General features: G+C 45.7%; 1 protein-coding gene across 5 annotated transcripts in view; it reads right to left on the reverse strand.

Annotated features, from left to right (window-relative positions):
- SLCO4A1 (solute carrier organic anion transporter family member 4A1) overlaps nt 1-19,365 on the reverse strand; it is an 87,084-nt gene that overhangs the window by 39,977 nt on the left and 27,742 nt on the right. For 4 of the 5 annotated variants that reach the window (XM_053248801.1, XM_053248800.1, XM_053248804.1 and 1 more), the window contains one exon: nt 741-1,717. In XM_053248801.1, the coding sequence (XP_053104776.1) occupies nt 741-1,554 (814 nt within the window). In that variant the 5' untranslated portion in view covers nt 1,555-1,717. Of the gene's footprint in view, nt 1-740; nt 1,718-15,656; nt 15,745-19,365 lie in introns of those variants that run through there. The other variant, XM_053248802.1, reaches the window with a different exon arrangement.

Here is a 19,365-nt window from a genome sequence, read left to right on the forward strand (position 1 = left end):
TCACGATCCGTGAGTCCTGGTTTGTTGCAGTGAGCGGAAAGAGTGGGCTAAGCCCGCTCCCCCCGCTCACGAGCGGGGAGGAAGCCGGCACACAATTGCCAGCTCTGAGACGGAGCCGGCGGGGACTGGGGGGAGCGGGGGCCGATCAAAGTTCCAGCATGCCCTGCGCAAGTGCGCAGGGCATGCTGGCGAGACTCCCGGAGCCGGGAGGCGGTTTTTCTCCTCCCTTCTGGGGGTCTCCTCATGAGTAGGCGTGGCGCGAAGCCATGCCATGGCTACTCACAGTTATTAAAACCAGGTTTGCAAAGCATTCGCTCCGCAAACCTGGTTTTAAGGCAGGGGTTCTTGAGTGGGTTACCCGCTCTAGAACCACCGGGCTCGGCTGCGAGCCCGGTGGTTCTTACGATCAGCAAAAATCGGGCTAGGCTCTCCTAGCCCGATTTTTGCCAAGTGTCAGAATAGCCCTCATGTTTGCATGTAGAAGATTCCAAGATCCCTGCCTGGCATCTCCAGATAGGGCTGAGAGAGATTCCTGCCTGCAACCTTGGAGAAGCCACTGCCAGTCAGTGTAGACAATACTGAGCTAGATGGACCAATGCTCTGTCTTGGTATAAGGCAGCTTCCTATGTTTTTATGTATAGTTGGATCCAACTGACAGCCTTTTGTAGATCAAAAGACTAACAAAGACTAACAAAGGAAAAGAAAGGAGAAATGGTTCCAATAAGAACAATCCCACTTACCAATATATACAGGGGAATAATTGGACTTAACATTTTCATCCAGATAGGTCACTCCAAGGGTATAAAGTGGTGTTGCTCCTATTCCGTGCAGGAACTGTCCGAGCATGAAGACAAACCGGTAATTAGAGAGGCTGGAGACGCTTTCCAAGCATCGCATGCTCTGATTGGAGGAGCACAGGCCACTCTCTTCTGAGAAATGTGCTTCATATTGGCTGGTGGTAAACTGGGGCAGTGCAAAGACGATGGACCCAATCCCCATGATCAAAATGCCCCATCCGAGCCACCGCGGTTTATGCCCGTTCCCCCCAAAATAACTGACAAAAGTCAAACACACGCAGGCTGCGATGTCATAAGAACTGGCAATCAGCCCGCTCTCGTAGCTCCGGAGGTCAAAGCGCCTCTCTATGGAGGTGATGACTGTATTAATAAAACCATTCACTGTCATCCCTTGCAGGAAAGAAGCCACACAGAGGAAGAACAAGACCCCCTTGGGAGTATTGAAGAACTGTAAACAACTAGGTGTGAAGGCCCCCCACCCACACACAAGTGCCTCTCCTTCCGAGGAGACATATTTAATTCCTTTGCTGAATGGGCTTTTATTTTCAGCATCCGCATTGCAGAGGGGTTTCACGCAGGAGTCTGAAGGGCTGTTTTCATTGGAGTATAAAGTGCCATTGCTCAGAGGGGTGGTGCAGGACTCCTTGGGAGTAGGTGTATCAAAAGTAAGACTGTTCTCCACTGGATTAGATGTGCTGGAAAAAAGAAGTTTGGGGGTGAAGTTGAAGCCATTTTCGCCTGCCAGTTTGTGAGGCATTTCTATCAAAAGATGGCCCAGTTATTGTATGCTTTGGGGGCCACCCAGGCTGGTTTGGTTTCTTGTAAGAGTGTCTTGAGGTCTTGGTTTTCAGATGGAGATAATCTGTGACATGTGCCTGAGTGGGTAACTGGGCAAAGGAGAGAACCCCAACCACTTCATTCTGTGAAAAGAACATCAAAAGGAGTTAGCAAATATACAACATGCTATGCCAGGGTTGCCACACTCTTCTCTTATGCCTTTAACAGTAGCTTGATCTGCAAGCCTTGATAATGCTTATTCCCATGGTGTGATAAACTTTGCTGCAGATTTCTGCAGATCAAGCCACTGCAAAGTTATAGGAGCAGACCAAGGCAGTAACATAGGAAGCTGCCTTATGCCAAGTCAGACCATGGGTCCATCTAGCTCAGTATTGTCTAGCCAAACTGACAGCGGCTTCTCCAAGATCGCAGACAGGAGTCTCTCTCAGCCCTATCTTGGAGATGCCAGGGAAGCTACTTGGAACTTTCTGCATGCAAGCATAGGAACATAGGGACATAGGAAGCTGCCATATACTGAGTCAGACCATTGGTCTATCTAGCTCAGTATTGCCTTCACAGACCGGGCTGGAGGCAGGAATCTCTCTCAGCCCTATCTTGGAGATGCTGCCAGGGAGGGAACTTGAAACCTTCTGCTCTTCCCAGAGCAGCTCCATCCCTTGAGGGGAATATCTTACAGTGCTCACACTTCTAGCCTCCCATTCATATGCAACCAGGGCAGACCCTGCTTAGCTAAAGGGTCAAGTCATGCTTTGCTTGCTAGCACAAGACCAGCTCTCCTCTCCATACAGATGCTCTTCCCAGAACAGCCCCATCCCCTAAGGGGAATATCTCGCAGTGCTCACAAATGCAGTCTCCCATTCAAATGCAAACCAAGCAGACCCTGCTTAGTAAAGGGGACAATTCATGCTTGCTACAATGAGACCAGCTTTCCTCCCAAAATATGTTGAGGTATTGCAGTTGAGCAGATGTCTGTACATCTAGTCAGGTGGTTAAAAGACAAAATAGTTAAACTAGCTAAGGCAGCAACCCTATTTACCAGGGGTTCTCAAACGAGGGTCCCCAGAAGTTGTTGGACCATTGTAGCTGGAGATGATGGGTGTTTTTCCTTGTCAGTGGGCAATACTATGTTATGCTAAAACTCTCATTCTCCATCATGTCTCATCCCAAATTCCCTTTATAATAAAAGTAGCATGTATACAGCCACCTAATGGTGTAGCGAGGAAATGACTTTACTAGCAAGCCAGAGGTTGCTGGTTCGAATCCCCACTGGTATGTTTCCCAGACTATGGGAAACACCTATATCAGGCAGCAGTGATATAGGAAGATCCTGAAAGGCATCATCTCATACTGCATGGGAAACCTCCTCCTATATTCCCTCCTGTATTCTACCCCTCCTGTATTCTACCAAAGACAACCACAAGGGCTCTGTGTTCACCAGGAGTTGACACCGATTCGATAGCACACTTTACTTTAGCGTGTATACAGCATTTGAAAAATGCTTCACATTCTTAACACAGCCCTGTAAGGAAGGCCAATATTAATGGCTCTGCATAGGGGAGGGGGATGAGGCCGAGAGATTGTGGCTTGCCTGAGGCCACCTAGTAAGCTCATCATGGTAGGGACAAGATATGAGTCAGGGACTTCCTGCGTTGCATTTCAGGCTACATCCCTGTTGCATCTGAGGCATCTCCTCCCATTGTGAATGGCGTGCAGAACAATGCCAAAGTTCCCATGCCCACCAGTCTAGACTACTGCAATGCAGTCTATGCAGGGCTCCCTCTGTTTCTAGTCCAGAAACTTCCATTAGTGCAAAATTCAGCAGTCAGACTGGTCGCTGGGACAACCAGAAGAGATCATATTGCTCCTATTTGTTATGACTTGGAAAAATCTGGATAAAACTGTTAATTAAAAACAAAATTGCATTGCTGCTGCTATGTTTCTGGGTGAAATAAAACCATAAACGGCTCAGGCCCTGAATACATTAGAGAGCACCTTGTTCTTTGTGAATCTCACCATGTATTAAGATCATCCGGGATGTCTGCCTGTGGTTGCCACCAGCTCATCTCGTGATGACTTAAGAGTCAGACCTTCTCGGTTGCCACTTCATAGCTTTGAAGTACACTGTTGGGATTTTTCCACAGGCTAAGCCTGCATTCACACGTAACATTAAACTGGAGGTTGCCGAACCCATGGTTAATTTTTCAAACTGTGAATCGCATCACAGACATTTGTCCAACTGCAGTCTGGCACCTCCGTTTTCAGGACAGGGGAGCCCTTCCCTCTTCCTGGTCTTCTGAGGCTGCTTCCCAGCAAGCTCTGTAGTGCTTGCATTGCCAAGCTGTGGGCAAGGTGTCAGCAGGTCTGCAGGGCAACAGCCATTGGCTACGATCTTCAAGGGGGTGTGCCAAGTGCACTCATGCCTTTTCAGAATGATCTGCTCACCTTCGGCAGGGAAAGGCCATTTGAATCCCTTTAAATGCCATGCCATTCAAACTCTTGCCCTCCTAAGACAGCTAGCGTGGTGTAGTGGTTAGAGTGCTGGACTAGGACCGAGGAGACCCGAGTTCTAATCCCCATTCAGCCATGAAACTAGCTGGGTGACTCTGGGCCAGTCACTTCTCTCTCAGCCTAACCTACTTCACAGGGTTGTTGTGAAAGAGAAACTCAAGTATGTAGTACACCGCTCTGGGCTCCTTGGAGGAAGAGCGGAATGTAAATGTAATGATGATGATGATGATGATGATGATGATGATGATGATGATGATGCCAAAGCCAAACTGTCTCACACAACCACAATTTCTGGTGTGTGGGGGAATCTTGGGGGGGGGGCACTATTTTTCTGTTACTCAGAAAAGGGAAGGGAACACGATGACTTCCTAGGAGGGGATATGTATATGAGGGAGGGCAAAGGATCCTGGGGTCTGGCCCACTGTGATCAACGATGCTCTTGTGACGGCTCACCCTGGCAAAGCAGTCCATGGATGTCAAACCACACTCCTGCCCTCATGGCAGCTTGCCGCACTCTCCTTAGAAAGCCAGTCTACTGGGTAGGGGTGTGCACGGAACTGCCACACTGCGGTCTGGCACTGGGGTGGGGGGTCACTTTAAGAGCAGCGGGAGGGTTTACTTACCCCTCCCGCTGCTTTCCGCTGTGGTGCCATAATTTGTAGAGTAATTGGGGCGGCAGGATACCTCCCTGCCGCCCCTTCCACGTCACTGACGTGTGTGCGCACAAAGCATTACTGGGAGCTTTGCAGAGCTGCAAAGCATTACTGGGATTGGGGGCTGTATGGCCCCCGGAAGCTCCAGCTTGCCCTGTGCAGGTGCTCAGGGCATGCTGAAGAGACCCCCAAGACAGGAGGCTGCTTTTGAGCTTCTCGCCCGGGGGTCTACTCATGAATTGCTGCGGTGTGGAGCCATGCCGCAGCAACACAGGAGTAAAAAAACAAACACGGGTTTGCGGAGTGCTTGCTCCACAAACCTGGTTTAAGGGCAGGGGTACTGTAACAGGTTACCCGCTTAGAAACCACTGGGCTTGCAGCCGAGCCAAGTGGTTCACACGATGGGAGAAAATCAGGCTAGCCTCTGCTAGCCTGATTTTCTCCCATCATGTGAATAGCCTCAAGGTGTGTCAAAGCAACATAGGAAGCTTCCTTATACCACATAAGACCATTGGTCCATCTAGCTCAGTATTGTCTACTACGGTGACTGGCAGTGTTTCAGGCAGGAGTCTTTCCCAGCCCTACCTGGAGATACCAGGGATTGAACCTGGGACCTTTTGCATGCAAAGCAGATGCTCTGCCACTATGCTATGGCTTTGTCCAAGACCTTCTGCAGCTGAGCTGCCACCACACACACTTTCACCTTGCCCCCAAAGGGGAGATTAGAAAACAGCTGGTGTTGTTAACATCAGAGGTATACTGACAGAGGACTTTTAAAAATAGAGGTCTAGATCATACCTCCCTTATGCTTAGTATATGGTTATGCTATTTTGTCTTGCATTGATTTTTGTGATGCTTTACAGCCATTTCTTAACCTCTGAGATGAATTACTTTACATAGTTAAGATGTTTGAGCTTAATTTCTGCACATTGCCTTGGGCAAAGCTGGCAAGGCAACTAATCTATGCTAAATAAAAACCAATTGACCTCCATCTAAGGCCTTAGCTGAGCTGCAGGAGCAGAGAATTCTAGAAGAAGAAACTTCCTCTTCTTTCCTCTTAAAGATCCCTGCATTTCCAAACTTTGAATTCTGGCCCTATATTATCCTCAAGGTGGATAGACTCGATGATGACAGCAGTGAATGCACCACTGAGAGACCTTAAAGGCCAAGTTGAAGACAGATAATCCTGGAGAGAATCTATCTCTGTGGTCGCTAAGAGTCGACACCGACTTGATAGCACTTAATCAATCAATCAATCAATCAATCGATCAATCTATTATCCTCCTGCTGCCACCTTCTCTATGACTTAAGAACTGCTTGTAATTATCACACAGGGTTTCCATTGTCACAATCATTTTATTTAGGCTTTCACATCTGTGTATTGCAATGGAACAAAAGCCAATCAGTAGCTAATTAGACTGTGCAATCTATAGGAAAATCTGCTGGGAGGTGAAGACAGCTGCATGTATAAAAGGTTTCACTGCCATTTTCTTTTGAAGGGCACCCTCTATAATAAAGATGATGGGAGTTCTGGGATTCTGGGCAGAAGCCAGCTGTAAGCGTTGCATGAGTTAATACGTGTAATAATATTTATTTATTTATTTATTTATTTTTATATTTATATGCCACTCTTACTCCAAGGAGCTCAGAGCAGTGTACTACATACTTGAGTGTCTCCTCACAACAACCCTGTGAAGTAGGTTAGGCTGAGAGAGAAGTGACTGGCCCAGAGTCACCCAGCAAGTCTCATGGCTGAATGGGGATTTGAACTCGGGTCTCCTCGGTCCTAGTCCGGCACTCTAACCACTATACCATGCTGGCTCTAATAATGAAAGCATGTTAGGTGTTGCACAAAACATGTGCCTTTTTTAGTTTGGGGCTAAAAGTTCCCAAGTGAGAATTCTTGACCACGTTTTGGTGTGCCTGAAATCCAATGATTTCCTTTTCATGTTTTATCTGCCACTAGCTTCATTGCAGTGGCAGCATACACAGAAGAGGTCCTTCTGGCAGAGACAGCACCAAGTCTTATATTTCCCATGGCTGCTGCATAAGAGCAGCTGCCATGCTATCACCCAGAAACAGTAGTGTAGGGAGGCTGGTGGCACCCCACCTGCAACTGCCGCCATGGGCCCCTGCCCCGATGTCTGACGCAGGGGCTCAGCTAACAACGCCCCTGCATCTGACGTCAGACAAGGAAATGGCTGAGATGGCAATGCAGCTTGGATAAGGGTGAAGAAGAATGGAGTTTCGTCACTGTCTAATGATAAGCGGCTGCAGCAGAAAACAGGGTTGCTGTGCAAACGAGTGCATGGTAAGGCTCATGTTGTGAAGGACGTTTCTTTACTGCTCTTTTGAAATAGGTCAAGTTGATCCCATGGGAAAAGTTCTAATCAGTAGAAGCAGTCCCCCCCACCCTGGCCAAAAGGAGAATGAAGCAAACATGAGAAGGGAGAAAACAATTGCTCTAAAAAGATGTCCAGACAGAATTAATACATTATATGTCTGAACAGGGGTGTAGCTATAATTGAGTGGATGGGTTCAAAGAACCCAGCCCCCCCAGCTCCTGAGGGCCTCCCAGCTTTTCCCCTCCCTATTTTTTCCACCCCTCCTGAGGGCCCCCTCCCCTAGCTACGCCCCTGTGCCTCCATTTATTTATTTATTTATTTATTTATTTATTTATTTATTTATTACATTTTATATCCCACTCTTCCTCCAAGGAGCCCAGAGCAGTGTACTACATTCTTAAGTTTCTCCTCACAACAACCCTGTGAAGTAGGTTAGGCTGAGAGAGAAGTGACTGGCCCAGAGTCACCCAGCAAGTCTCATGGCTGAATGAGGATTTGAACTCAGGTCTCCCCGGTCCTAGTCCAGCACTCTCGCCACTACACCACGCTGGCTCTTACTGAAAAAGAGCCAGATAGAAAGGATCACTTCCCTGACTGGGATTTTAGACGGCTTGCCAAATTGAAAGGATTCACTTAGTTAAATGTTCTAGTTGTCAATAAATGAGTTAATTCACTGTTCCATCTCAAAGCCACAGTAACTGGCTGTAATATATACATCTATATACTTAATTTTCTTAAATGTACCAGTTGCTAATCCCATGTGTGGCAGCTCTCGCAAGAGTTCATGAGCAGCTGCTGGACTAGCAATGGGGCTGCCGGGAGGAGGAAGCCAGAAAGCGCGGGGTGGGGGGGTAGAGACGGTGCTGGCCTGAGGCGCAGATGCTCTCCGCCCGGCCCAGCTAGTTTAGTATTAAATTAAAATTAAAGTATTAATTTATTAGTATTTAATACCAAATACATTTAATACTAAAAAAATACTACTAATAATAAACATATTATTTGTATAGCCATTTTTGAGGGTTTTGCATGTATTATTTTAATGCAGGTGTCTCCAACCTGCGTTCCTCCAGATGTCGCTGAACTACAACTCCCATCATCGCCAGCTACCATTTATTGTGGCTGTTGATGATGGCAGTTCTGCAACATCTGGAAGACTGCAGGTTGGGAATCCCTTTTTTTTAATGCAATCCTTTCAATATTATTATTAGTATTAAGTATTATTATTCCCATATCGCAGCTGGGGTTGAGAGGGAGGGACTGGCTGAAGGCCAGAGTGCACTTGTCAGAGGTGAGATTCAAATTATATTCACAGCTCTGTCTCTTAGTCACGGCACTACACCAGCTCATACTTTGCATGACTGTACAAAATACTTAAGCCACAAAAATACTCCACCCATACGAATTCTTTCGTTACATGGACGCCTGGTATTCTGCTTAGTGTGGGAGACTAAGCTAGGTAACTGTTAAATGTTACCATTTTAAACAGGGGGAGGGGAGGGAACAGCCATTATTGTTACTTGGGCCAGTAGCTATCAGCGCCATTTGGCATCCAGTCAAGGCTAATCAAAGCGCTTTCCAGATGAACCCCTGCAACAGTGTCTCTACGGATCTCCTAAGTGTGCTTCCATACTTCCTGTGTTTTGGCACCGCAGTCTCTACACTGACAGCAAGGTGCTGTTCACATTTCCAATGCCTTCTTTTGGAAAGCCTCCTTGGTGTTATAATGCTACAATGTTGCAAGTCTGTTGCAGAAAAATAGCTGCATTTTCCCGTTGTAGGAGTTTGAGATTCTGGGGATCGTTTTCAAGACGATCCTGCCAAGCCAAAGCATATTACTGCTGTTCTAGGGTGTAATCTGGATTACTGCAATGCACTCTAGGTGGGGCTGCCCTTGTGTGTAGTCTGGAAACTACAGCTGGTTCAGAATGCGGCAGCCAGGTTGCTCTCTGGGTCATCTCAGAGAGACCATAGAACTCCTGTATTGAAGGAGCTACACTGGCTGCCGATAAGTTTCCGGGCAAAATACAAGGTGCTGGTTATAACATATAAAGCCCTAAACAGTTTGGGCCCTGAGTATTTGAGAGAACACCTTCTCCGTCATGAACCCCATCGCCTACTGAGATCCGCTGGAGAGGTCCGTCTGCAGCTGCCACCGGCTCATCTGGTGGCTACTCAGGGACAGGCCTTCTCTGCTGCTGCCTCAAAGCTTTAGATTGTGCTCCCTGCTGAAATAAGAACCTCCCCATCTCTGACAACTTTAAAAAAGTATTTAAAGATGCACATATTCACCCAGGCTTTTAATTAAATATTGTTTTACATCATTTTAAAATGTTGTTTGAAAATTTAAATTGTTGTAATGTTTTAACTTTTACTATATCATTTATTTTGTTTTAACTACTATTTTAAGTTTTTCTGTTAATTATTTTCACTAATGTTTTAGCTTTTTCTTTGTTTGTTTGTTGTAAACGACCCAGAGACGTGAGTTTGGGGCAGTATAGAAATATGTTATAATAATAACAACAACAACAACCCCCAGTGAGGCACTACCTTGGCGTGGTTGTGGGGCTTGTGTGCTCTGAGGAAGGTGAGAGCTATGCCAGAGGTCCAACCATACTGGACAGGTCTCACCTGAGGAGCCAGACAAAGAGTGCCTCTCCCATCAACAATATGGTGAGACGTAACTTTAATAAATCTATACCGGATCGGTCGTCGCCCGGGTCAACAAGGACTGCGCCAGGTGCTATAGTCCCTGGACATCTGATGGCAAGTGGGCTACAGGACTCAGGAACTTCAGCTGAGCAACCAGGGCTGGAGACAGCAAAGTTACTGGAAGAAACGTCGCTTAACTGAAAAAAATATACGAAAAATGCCAACAAGGAAATAATGATCTGCTATTACAAGTCTAGTCCAACTAGAAGAGGCTAACTAGAAAGAATGTACCAAATCTGGAAAAAGAAGCATCCAGATACAGAAATAACAGAACAAAGGCTAGCAGAACAGAGAAGATTCATAATAAGAAATAAAGTATTCACAGGAGTTGAGCTGGAAGAACTGCAAAGAGCAACACAGGCTCAAGATATGGAAGAAGAATTACCACCAACTGAAGAAGTTGCTCAGGCGCAGGTGGAGGAGGTGTCGGAAACGGAGGATGCCACTGTTGCTGAACTGTTTCAAAATCAAAACCAGGCAAACGCCCCTTTGCCTTCACCTCAAAAACCCAAATGCCATTTAACAGAAAAGCAACAAGAACTAAAGCAAAAAATAACTGAGCACATGAACCAAACAACCACCAGAGTTCGACTTCCAGCTCTAAAAACAGTTGCCAAAAAACAACTTGCTCAGGCATTAAAAGATGTCAATGCTGCACTTGCAGAAATAACAACCAAAAATTTGCAAGAAACAAACCAACTAATGTACAGTGCAGCAACAATAACAACACAAGAGCTCGGATATAAGATCAGTGGACCTGTCAAAAAAGAAAGCAGTACATCACCTAAATGGAAGATTCGATTAGAAAATAAAATCTCCAGGCTTAGATCAGATGCTAGTAAATTGAAAGATATGAAAGACAAGAAGCTGAAGAATGAAAACACCAAACAGTATCTGATCCAAAAATACCACCTAGATTCAAGGAAAATTAGAGAAGTCCTGGAAATAATAAAGCAGCAAATAACAGCAGTGTCAAAGAAGATTAGCAGGAATGAAGCCAGAATTACACAACACAGGCAGAATCTCCAATTCCAGTCGAATCAGAAATGTTTCTACCAAAGTATAGAAGGAGAAACTGCAAGGAACCTAGAAACACCAAATAAAGAAGAAACAGTGCAATTCTGGGGAAAATTATGGGACAATCCAATAGATTATAATAAAAAAAGCAGGATGGATGAAAGAGGTCAAAAAATGTAACCAACAAATGCAAGATCTAATAATAACACCAGAATTAATAAGTGAAAGAGCAAGGAAAATTAAAAATTGGACTGCTCCAGGCGACGATGAACTGCATGGCTTTTGGCTTAAACACCTAACAAGCCTTCATAAACAACTATCAAAACAGTTCAATCACATTTTGCAAGCAGGTGATATTGAACAATGGCTAACAACTGGGAAAACTCATCTCATCATGAAAGACCCAGCAAAAGGTGCAGTTCCAAGTAATTATAGACCGATCACCTGCCTGCCAACCATGTTCAAATTATTAAATGGAATAATAGCAGATGAAGTGATGCAACACTTATTAACTAACAAACAGCTTCCAGTTGAACAGAAAGGAAATTGCCCGAACACCAGAGGCACAAAAGACCAGCTGCTGATTGACAAAATGATTTTAGAAAACTGCAAGAGAAGAAAAACCAATCTAAGTGTTGCATGGATTGACTACAAGAAAGCCTTCGATTCATTGCCTCACACATGGATACTAAAATATTTAGAAACAACTGGTGTCAGCAAAAACATTCAGATATTTATAAAAAAGCAATGAGCAAAAACAAGTCAGCAAAAACATTCAGATATTTATTTTTAAAAAGCAATGAGCATGTGGAGTACAAAGTTAACAATCAATGGTGAGACACTTGGACAGGTTAGCATTAGAAGAGGCATTTTCCAAGGGGACTCACTATCCCCTCTGTTGTTTGTAATCGCCATGACCCCACTTTCACAAATACTAAACAAAACAGGCCTCGGATACCATACATCTAAAACATCAAGTAAAATTAACCATCTGCTGTACATGGACGATCTGAAGTTGTATGGAATGTCCCAGTCAGAAATCGAATCACTGCTAAACACTGTCCGTATATTCAGTAGCGATATAAAAATGGAGTTTGGACTAGACAAGTGTGCTGCATTAATAATGAACAGAGGGAAAATAAGAAAAACAGAAGGAATAGAGGGGTTTGGATGACTTCATGGAGCAGAGATCTATCAATGGCTACTAGTCGGAGGGCTGTGGGCCACCTCCAGCCTCAAGGGCAGGGTGCCTCTGAGTACCAGTTGCAGGGGAGTAATGGCAGGAGAGAGGGCACGCCCTCAACTCCTGTCTGTGGCTTCCAGGAGCATCTGGTGGGCCACTGTGCGAAACAGGATGCTGGACTATATGGGCCTTGGGCCTGATCCAGCAGGGCTGTTCTTATGTTCTTAAGAACCTGGAAGAGAAAGAACATTACAAATACTTGGGCATTCTCCAGGCTGATAACATTGCACACATCGAAGTTAAAAGAAGAATTGGAAGTGAATACATCAGGAAAGTTAGAAAAATCCTCAAGTCCAAACTCAATGGCGGGAACACCATACAAGCCATAAACACCTGGGCTATACCTGTTATCAGATACAGTGCAGGAATAATAGACTGGACCCAGGCAGAGCTAGAGACCCTGGATTGTAAGACCAGGAAAATCATGACCATCCATCATGCTCTGCACCCCTGCAGTGATGTAGATAGGCTATACCTCCCTCGCAGCTCAGGTGGAAGAGGAATGCTGCAAGTCCATCAAACAGTAGAGGAGGAGAAAAGAGGCCTTGAAGAATATATCAAGGACAGTGAAGAAGATGCACTTCAAATGGTCAATAACGCGAAACTATTCAACACCAATGAAACAAAGCAGGCCTACAAGAAAGAACAAGTCAAGAACCGAGCAGAAAAATGGAAAAATAAGCCACTGCATGGTCAATATTTGCACAATATAAATGGAAAATAAGATATCACCAAGACCTGGCAATGGCTTAAGAATGATTACTTGAAGAAAGAAACAGAGGGTTTAATACTGGCTGCGCAAGAACAGGCACTAAGAACAAATGCAATAAGAGCAAAAGTCCAAAAATCCACCACAAACAGCAAGTGCCACCTTTGTAAAGAAGCAGATGAAACAGTGGACCACCTAATCAGCTGTTGTAAAAAGATCGCACAGACTGACTACAAACAAAGGCATGACAAGGTAGCAGGGATGATACACTGGAACATCTGCAAAAAATACAAGCTACCTGTAGCCAAGAATTGTTGGGACCATAAAATTGAAAAAGTTGAAGAAAATGAAGATGTAAAAATATTATGGGACTTCCGACTACAAACAGATGAACATCTGCCACACAATACACCAGATATAACGGTAGTCGAGAAGAAAGAAAAACAAGTCAAAATAATCGACATAGCAAAACCAGGGGATAGCAGAATAGAAGAAAAAGAAATAGAAAAATCACCAAATACAAAGATCTTCAAATTGAAATTGAAAGGCTGTGGCAGAAAAAGACCCAAATAATCCCAGTGGTCATTGGCGCCCTGGGTGCAGTTCCAAAAGACCTTGAAGAGCACCTCAACACCATAGGGGCCACAGAAATCACCATCAGCCAATTACAAAAAGCAGCTTTACTGGGAACAGCCTATATTCTGCGACGATATCTATAGCAATTGACAATAAAATTCTGGCATCCCAGGTCCTTGGGAAGGACCCGATGTCTGGATAAAACAAACCAGTCAATAACACCTGTCTGACTGTGTAAACAAGAAATAATAATAATATAATATAAAAAATAATAATCTGGAAAGCTTCCTAGTTAGGGGTGGTGTCAGCACAGGATTCTCTTGGATGGGGGTGGGTGAGGCAGCACATTTAATGCCTTCCCTGGGAAGGATTGAGCCCAGCCAGCACTTAAGAACTGCTGGCTAGGGATGTGCAAAACCAGTCCGGCGGTCTGCGGTCCGATGGTTCGGTCCGGAGGTTCAGGGGTTCGTGATCGAACTGAACCCCACCCCGGTTCCGTCCGGACTGGAACCGAACCACTGGATACTGGTCCGTGAATTTTTTTAATTTTTAAAATGATTAATAAATACCAGTAGCAATAGCACTTACATTTATATACCACTCTATAGCCGAAGCTCTCTAAGCATTTTACAATGATTTAGCATATTGCCCCCAACATTCTGGGTACTCATTCTGGGTACTCATTCTGGGTACAGCAAGCCCCTTTGCGGGGCTTGCTGTAGGCCATGTGGTGTGTGTGTGTCCGTGAGGGTTCCCCCTCCCCCCGCCAGCCTCCCTTATCACCTCCGCAGCCAGGTAAATGTAGTATTGTTGGCCCTTTTGGGCCTCCGTAAAGGTGAGCGGTGGCCATCTTGGCTGCTGCCATGCATGAGCAATGCACTCTGAGAGGTCGTAGGCAGGCCTCTCAGAGGGCATTTGCGCATGCGCAGCAGTGGCCAAAATGGCCACCGCTCGCCTTTACGGAGGCCTAAAAGGGCCAGAAATACTACATTTACTCGGCCGCGGTGGTGATGAGGGAGGCTGGTGGGGGGAGGGGAACCCTCGCGGACACACATACACACCCCGCGGCCTACCGCAAGCCCCCCAAAGAGGCCACAGGTATTTATTGTTCATTTTTAAAATGAAAAAATGATCACAGACCCCCAGCAGGCCGGTCCGGACCAGGCGGGGGGGGGGCGGGGTCCGATGGGGGCTGGACCAAACTGGCCCAGTTCCATTCAAGGCTGGTCAAGCCTCAAACCGGGCCAGACGGTTCCATGCACACCCCTACTTCTGGCTGGCTTGGTCTCCTTTTCTTACCGTGATTTTTGTCCCCCTCCCTCCACCATTCTCAGTGAGCTAACTGCAGTAATAATTGCATTTGACTGGTGGCTGCTGCCAACTATGACCCATGTAGTATCCCCACCACCACGAGATACAGTATTTGGGGAGCAAGACTTTCTAGAGAAAAACATAATTTTTTATTATGACTTAATTATGATTTTGATTTTTGATTATTTCCGTGATTCTAGGAGACAATATGCCTTGACTGCCTCTCTTGCCCTATTCATAGATTTGCTACTGAAATGTCTCCTAAGCAGAATCCAAAGCAAATGTGGAGGTCAGTGGTGCTCTTTGGACCAGACTTCTGGGCAGAGATCCGGTCCCCTGCAGGCCTGGGGGGCCTCCAAATGCTGAGCAGCCTGCTGATTTATGTGGCAGGATTTCCATGTAAAATGTGATATCTCTCGACAATTTAGTGGGAAGTATCTTATTCAGAGGAGAGAGAGAGAGAGAGAGAGAGAGAGAGAGAGTGTGTTCTGGAGGTGTTTTTTCTGTTGTTTTTTTAAAGTGCATTGCAGCTTATTTGGCAGCAGGAGAAGCAGCAGAGGTGGTGGTGGGCCCCCAAAAGGGCTTTAGGTCCAGGCTCCAAAATGACTTAGGTGCACCTCTGGTGAAGGTTGCTCCTCAAGCAAAACATGTAGAGGAATTGTGAGGAAACCCAGAGGACTGTCAATAGGTGGGGCCATTTTCCTGGGAGGAGTGGTGGTTGGAGGGAGGCATTCAATATATCGCTGTCCGTTTTAGCAGATATTTCCTAATGCAAAATTCAATGAAAACGTGGAAGTCTCCCCTCAGGCAAAACATCTGAGAAATTTCAAGGCAAGCCAAAAGAGTTTTGATAAGTAGTGAACATACTTGTGAGGGAAGGGTTCCCCAGGATTGTCAATGGCCCCAAAGAACTACCTAGCCTGCTCCTTTCCCTTTTAACAGCAGCTTGATCTCCCTGTAACAAAAGCAGAGAGGAAACCAAAGGCTTACCCTCTTCTGATCTGATTGCAGGATCTGTAAAGTTTTTGGCATCTAACCCAATGGTTGAAGAAACTCGATGGCACCGCTTTTCATCAGATTATCATTTTAATCAGCGCAACAAGTCACAGGGCCAATTAAAAGTGCTCTGTGGAAACTCAACTGCAGAGACTCAGCGAGATGAGTGTTATGACTCAGCTGCCAAATGACATGTAAAATAATCCGATTTCCCAAGGCATTGCTCAGTGGTAGGTAATCTTCTCTTTCACTCTGACTGGCTTTGTGACTTTGATAAGGAATTACTATAGCAAATGAGATTCACTCTTATCAGTGTTTTCTCATAGCTGGGAGCAGCTTATGCTATGCAAAGTGAAACAACGGGCTTTTATAATACTGCGGGAGCTAAAGGGAGGCCTGAGAAGAAACTGAGAAATAATTACCTCCAGAAGGATCAAGAGACCCAGCTCAAATGTTACATTTGCTGCTTGGGAGCCACATAGCTGCCATATACTGAGTCAGAGCATAGGTCCATCTAGCTCAGTATTGCTTACAAGGACTGCCACCAAACAAATGGAGCCATGTGGATGTCACTCCATGGGTTGAGTTGCCTGGATGGAGGGAATTCCCCTCCTACACATGATTAAGCTAATGTTTAATAACATCAACCCAACCCTGGTGTTGGCACATCTCTGCACATGTGTATGTGCATGCACACTGAGGCAGCGCTTCACACAAACAGCTTCCCACATGCTTTCATTTTGGGATACCTGCCACATTACAGATGCAGCTGGGCCTGAATTATAAATCTCTTAGGAAACAAGGTTTGCCCATAATTATGAATGCTGGTTTGTAATTATCTGGGTGGTGTTTTGATTCTTGGCTCTTCTGCTTTGGTAATCTGGAACAATGTTATGTTGTTCCAGAGGAGAGCTGGTCTTGTGGTAGCAGCAAGCATGACTTGTCCCCTTAGCTAAGCAGGGTCCACCCTAGTTGCATATGAATGGGAGACTAGAAGTGTTTGCACTGTAAGATATTCCCCTTAGGGGATGGAGCCGCCGCTCTGGGAAGAGCAGAAGGTTCCAAGTTCCCTCCCTGGCTTCTCCAAGATAGGGCTGAGAAAGATTCCTGCCTGCAACCTTGGAGAAGCCGCTGCCAGTCTGTGAAGACAATACTGAGCTAGATAGACTAATAGTCTGACTCAGTACATGGCAGCTTCCTATGTTCCTAATGTGGTCTGTATGGGGCTGTAGCTATGGAACGGGCCATAGCTCAGTGGCGGGGCATCTGCTTTGGACACAGAGGGTCCCAGGTTCAGTCTTTTCCCGGCCCTGCCTGGCATCTCCAGGCAGGGCTGGGAAAGACTCCTGCCTGAAATCTTGGAGTGCTGCTGCCAGTCAGTGCAGACAAAACTGAGCTTGATGGACCAATGCCCTGGCTAAGATTAAGGCAGTTTCCCATGTTCCTATGTATGGACCTTATTACCCACTTTCCATTGTGGCATGCTTGTAGTCATGATTGGACACCACCCCTCCCATATCCCTTGGCCACACCCCCTACACATTCCGAGGCACATCTCTGTTTTCATCAGTGAAATGTTGAATGGTAGGACAAAGATCAAGCCAAAAGCTCCCTTTGCCTAGGAGCTGTTCTGGTGGCATGGGCAGAGTGGTTATTTTGAGTTCCTGGGTGCTTTACAGAGAGGCAACCTTTGGGCACCAGGAGTCGAAATTGACTTAACGACACACTTTACTTTACCTTTAACCTGAATAAGGGAAAGTGCTTGGTTGCACTGCCAAAAGCTGCTGACCATAAGATCATCCCACCAGGCCTGATATGTATGATGCCAACACTGAGATCTCTCTCTGAAGAAGGCATTCCAAAGATGGGATACCGCCAATGAGAAGTCCATTCTGCTAGCATTGCTGGCTTTTATATATACCTCTTATTGGGGTGGCATCCCTTTGCCACCCACTGCTATCTGAGCAGACATTGCTGCTGGCCCAGTTACGACAAAGTGAGTGGAGAGGAAGAGAAGATTCCAAAAGGACAGTAGAGTACCCGAGACACTCTAGTCTAGAGCATATCTGGTATTCTATTGCCTTTCAACATTTCCTCTTCTGTGTCACCCATCTTTTCATAAGCAGTTCAGCAGTGTAGGAGGGAGACCATAGGAAACAGGAAGCTGCTTTAGTCAGACCCTTGGTCCATCTAGCTACACTTTATTGTGGCTGAGGATGATGGGAGTTGTAGTTCAGCAACATCTGGAGGCCCCCAGGTTGGGAACCACCAGTCTACACAGACTGGCAGTGGCTCCTCCAAGGTTGCTGGCAAGAGTCTCTCTCAGCTCTATCTTGGAGTTGTAGGCAGTGGCTATTACTGCTGCAAAGGGAGAGGAGAAGCAACAACAACAACAAACAACAACAACAGATATTGATTTGCCAGTTTTCAACAAAAGTTCCCAAAGTGATGTACATAGAGAAATAAAAATAAATAAAGATGGCTCCCTGTCCCCAAAGGGCTCACAATCTAAAACAAAACATAAGACAGACACCAGCAACAGCCACTGGAGGGATGCTGTGCTGGGGCTGGATAGGGCCAGTTGTTCTCCTCCTGCTCAATAAAGAGAATCACCACTTTAAAAAGGTGAATCTTTGCTCAGTTAGCAAGCAAAATCCTCGTGAAAGGGGTGCCTGTGTGGGCGCGCAGGGGCAGAATCTGGTGCCCTTGCAGAGGTCTGGGTCACCACTATTCACAAGGCATTCGTGAGGATAAAGTTGTGTGGGGACCACACACACTTGCCTAGAGAGTGCAGTGTTCTTTGGAAGAAGAGTGGCATTATAAACATGAGACACATTAACAAGTTGATACTGCACAGCTTCTGACTGAATGGATCACTTCTAGGTCTTGAAGAGACAAGTGGTACCACCATCTTGAGTATGGTGGAAACTGGTAATGAATGGATCTCATCCACAACTACATTGGTAATCTGTAAAGCCCTGCAATGCCCCTTTGCAGACAGAGAAGTTGTTATGGCTATGATCAGTCAGCTCCCGCTTCTCATATTACATTTTGCAGCCATTGGAGACAACTTATATGAGCAAAGAATAAAGTTGATTCTACTTTGACCCTTAATGTCCCTTTTCACTTTTGTTGCAGAGGCTGATCAGTGGGTTCTATGCTTTTAGAAACAGTGTCCTAAAAACCCCCAAATCATCAGAAAATAAATTGCCAACCCAAATCCCCCAGTCTAAACAGTCCAAACTTGAGACAAATTCAGATTTCAGCCAGGTGCAAAAAGGGCCAAATCCATCCAACCCCACCTGCTGAAGTTGTATTAATAACATGTACTGAATTCTTTTCATGGTCAATGAGGATTATCCATATTATTTCTGTCACAGATGATCAGTTCCATATGGAAGGATGTAATCACATCTTTCATTTATAAAATGGGGCAGTGCAAGGGAAGCTTCCCAGGAATCTTAGAAGTCCACAGGAAAATCCTGCAAATGAAATGTGCACATTCAGACTTCTGGTGTGGGGTTTCTCAATCTTGGCTTCCCAGATATTGTTGGAGATTGACTCCTATCATCTGCAGCCACAATGACCTTTATACCTGGGGACGATGGGAGTTGTAGTCCAACAGCATGTGTGGATCCAAGGTTAAGAACCCATGCTTTAGTGCAGGGATTCTCAACGTTGGGTTCCCAGATGTTATTGGGCT

The sequence above is a fragment of the Hemicordylus capensis genome, chromosome 4 (genome assembly GCF_027244095.1).
Source record: "Hemicordylus capensis ecotype Gifberg chromosome 4, rHemCap1.1.pri, whole genome shotgun sequence".
NCBI lineage: Eukaryota > Metazoa > Chordata > Lepidosauria > Squamata > Cordylidae > Hemicordylus > Hemicordylus capensis.